Below are 3,764 nucleotides of genomic sequence, written 5' to 3' on the forward strand. Positions count from 1 at the left end.
TTAAGGGTTTTACTGACATACCACATTTCTGACCAAAACCTCCATCAGTGCCGACCACTATATACTCCATTCTTTGATCATTTTGATGATCAGAATCAGCGTTATGTTGTTGCTGTGTTCCGGTGTCGATTGACAGACGAAACAGTTGAGTTTCCATCATACATGTCGAGATTTGGTGACCGGGTTTGTTGCAGTAATAACACCGTCTCTGCCACCATCTTCGTTCTTTCTTCTCGTCCGAACAGTGTTTACACGGCATCATCGTTGAAGTTGGCTGGAGATCATCACCGTTAATGAAACTGGCTCTGATACCACTTTCTTGGCCATCAGAATGATTCACAGCGGAAGAATCATGACTTATTGGATTCATTATTAGATCTTCGTTTGATCAATATGCAGTAATCGGAATATGGACAATTCGACAGTTAGTTAAATTGTCTTGGTACCGGTAAATGGTTCCCGACAACCATAATTTATATATAGTAATGGACGGTTATGTGGTGGTTGAAACTGGCGGGAATAACCACCTTTTGAATCGGTGTCAACCAACCAACATACCCGCTTGTTCGTATCGTTACATACATACATGTAAACATAAATAATATAACCTAAGATAAGTACATATAATCATATAAATAATTATGTTTATATTGTCTAATACACTCCCCTAAACATAATTATGTTTACGAGAGTGCTTGAGAACACTGTTGTTGGCATCATCCACGGCAGATTTTTCCCGGTTAAAATCGAACCTCCTCCTTGTGTTCAGCTTTTTGATTCCCTGCCAGTCGTTGCCGGTGAAATGCGTAATGCTCTGCATCTTTTCCAGCAGCTTCTGCACTCCTTGAATTGCCTTCCGTTTGATCTGCATCAGTTCCAACCACCCAGTCTCCTTCACTACTGCTTTGTCTCGGATCAACCACCATCTTGACTTCCTCCTTCTCTAGCACCTTTTCTTGAGTTGACTTATACTTGTAATAATAGATGAGCACGTCCAAATACATAGCGTATATCAGTCTCATGTATTCTCCTTCATCATACTCAAAACCTATATCCCTGGTAATCATTGCCCACATATTGTTTTCGGTGATCCTCCGATGTCCACCTTCCCTTTTTACGGCCATATACAGATCCAGTAAACATACCTTTCGGTTATTTGATGCATATGCAGGTAGAGGTCTTGTATTAATTTCTAACTTCTCCTTGAGAAACCAATCTACCATATTATTGAATGTGGTTTCGAGATGATATTTATATTTTATAACATAATCTTCATCATCAAGCATGTCAAGAAGTGCCTTACAATCTCGAAATTCCTTAAAAGACATCGCTTGAAGTATTAAGACATTCCAGTCTGGTTCATTTGTTGACATGTTCAGACTTTCAAAATAATCGTTCAAGAATTCCGTTTTGAACTTTTCATGATCTGTTTCTCTACTCATCACCGATTGCTTTTCTAACATACCGACTTCATCTTCCTTAGTCATCCCAGTTATGTTACTTATCTTATTAATTAAGGGAACACTAAACGTAGGGAATAACTTGCACTTATCACCATTGAATTTAACCGTGAAGCCTTGAATGATTAGCTGATCTAGGCTTAACACATTTCTGTCTATGTCTAGAGTGTATAAAACACTCTGTATACGAATCTTTTCGGACCCAGACATGACTTCGACGACCCCTATACCCCTTATGAAGAAAAATTGATTTTCTCTAGTTTTTGTTTCAACACTTGACATGTTTTTTATTCGTTTAAACAACTCTAAATTGCCAGAATAATGATGTTTAAGGGTTTTACTGACATACCACATTTCTGAACAGAAACCTCCATCGGTGCCGACCACTATATACTCTATTCTTTGATCATTTTGATGATCAGAATCAGCGTTATGTTGTTAGCTGTGTTCCGGTGTCGATTGCCAGACGAAGCAGTTGAGTTTCCTCATCATTTGCTTTCATCATACATGTCGAGATTTGGTGACCGGGTTTGTTGCAGTAATAGCACCGTCTCTGCAACCATCTTCGTTCTTTCTTCTCGTCCGAACAGTGTTTACACGGCATCATCGTTGAAGTTGGCCTGAGATCATCACCGTTAATGAAACTGGCTCTGATACCACTTTCTTGGCCATCAGAATGATTCACAGCGGAAGAATCATGACTTATTGGATTCATTATTAGATCTTCGTTTGATCAATGTGTAGTAATCGGAATATGGACAATTCGACAGTTAGTTAAATTGTCTTGGTACAGGTAAATGGTTCCCGACAACCATCATTTATACATAGTAATGGACGGTTATGTGGTGGTTGAAACTGGCGGGAATAACCGCCTTTTGAATCGGTGTCAACCAACCAACATACCCGCTTGTTCATATCGTTACATACATACATGTAAACATAAATAATATAACCTAAGATAATTACATATAATCATATAAATAATTATGTTTATATTGTCTAATATGATAACATGGTTGTTAATGAGGTTAGGGTCAGTTTATGCTTGATGGAAAGTTCTTTGGGAAAGTTGAAATGATAAGTAGAAGAACCATTCTGTTCATATATATTATACTTGCTGTATTTTATAAATCATATGTATGATGATGAAACTGGTAGAATGGGATGTTAAGGAAGAAGGAAAGGAAGTAACGCAACAATGGGAAGATGATTGGGACGATGATGATGTGAATGACGATTTCTCTTTGCAGTTGAGGAGGGAACTGGAATGCAACGTCGAGAAGAAGCGAAGTATGTAAACTTTGTTGCTTTAACCAAATAATCAGGAATTTTAGCTTCTCTTCATTTTTGTAACTTTTTGCATTTGGTGATAAAAGCAGTGCAAAAGTTTTCAATAGACAGTTTTGTATGTTCATTACATTACCAACTCAATTTAAGCTTTTATACACATTTTGCTACTGAACACACAATATATATACACATATACATGAAGTCTATCTCAACTCCAACTCAACTTCATTTGAAAAACTAGTTTGCCCACTTCCCAAATCAACAATAGCTCTACAAATAGGACAAGCACCAGTCTTGATCAGCCATGAATCTATACACTCACCATGAAAACTATGATTACAATTCGGCAAAAGCTTGCATTTTTCGCCGCTTTTGAACCTCTCCAAACACACAACACACTTCACCATTGCTTTCTCTGCTGCTTCCATATTGAAATCATAAGATGGCAGTTTCTTGATATCTTCTTCTGACATGCTCCCACTTCTACTTATCATCACCATGGTAGTACCACCATTTCTATCCACCAAACTACCACCACCGTTCATGCTTCCAAATGTCCTACCAACTATACATACATGTATTACAACAAATATAGCAATACCCGCAACTAAAATCACCCCTGAGGTCACAATTTCAATCACCATCTTCTTCAAATTTCTCTTTGTTGCAGGCTCTTCAAGAGAAGAAGAAACTCATTTGAACAAGAAAGGAGTCTTTAAATATAAAGTTTGGTGGTGAGGAAAATAATTATTTTATTTTAGTACCCAAGACTAAAAGTCTTTATAGATAATACTTTATTATCTAGTTTGTCCAAATGAATTAACTTATAATATAATGTAGTATAACATAGGTTGCTTGCTTCTAATTAAATATGTTCTTTGTTTTTTTTTTCTTTGGTGTTAATGGGAACATCTTTGGTTGACCACTAAACAATTTTTTAGAGAAATAACGATTATGATAATTCTGTGATAAAGTTATATATGTTGGTAAATATATATTTTATATTCACTTGAA

At 36.6% G+C, this 3,764-nt stretch overlaps 1 protein-coding gene across 1 annotated transcript; it reads right to left on the bottom strand.

Annotated features, from left to right (window-relative positions):
• Nucleotides 1-2,868: 2,868 nt before the first annotated feature.
• LOC110916681 (RING-H2 finger protein ATL56) lies at nucleotides 2,869-3,434 on the bottom strand. Its single transcript, XM_022161371.2, has one exon. The coding sequence runs from the start codon at nucleotides 3,392-3,394 to the stop codon at nucleotides 2,954-2,956; it is 441 nt and encodes a 146-aa protein (XP_022017063.1). The 5' UTR covers nucleotides 3,395-3,434; the 3' UTR covers nucleotides 2,869-2,953.
• Nucleotides 3,435-3,764: the final 330 nt, after the last annotated feature.

This window comes from Helianthus annuus, chromosome 16, assembly GCF_002127325.2.
Source record: "Helianthus annuus cultivar XRQ/B chromosome 16, HanXRQr2.0-SUNRISE, whole genome shotgun sequence".
Lineage (NCBI taxonomy): Eukaryota > Viridiplantae > Streptophyta > Magnoliopsida > Asterales > Asteraceae > Helianthus > Helianthus annuus.

What these genes read in the sequence shown, in the direction of transcription:
- LOC110916681 (XM_022161371.2), bottom strand. Translation starts at nt 3,394, where the DNA reads ATGGTGATTGAAATTGTGACCTCAGGGGTGATTTTAGTTGCGGGTATT.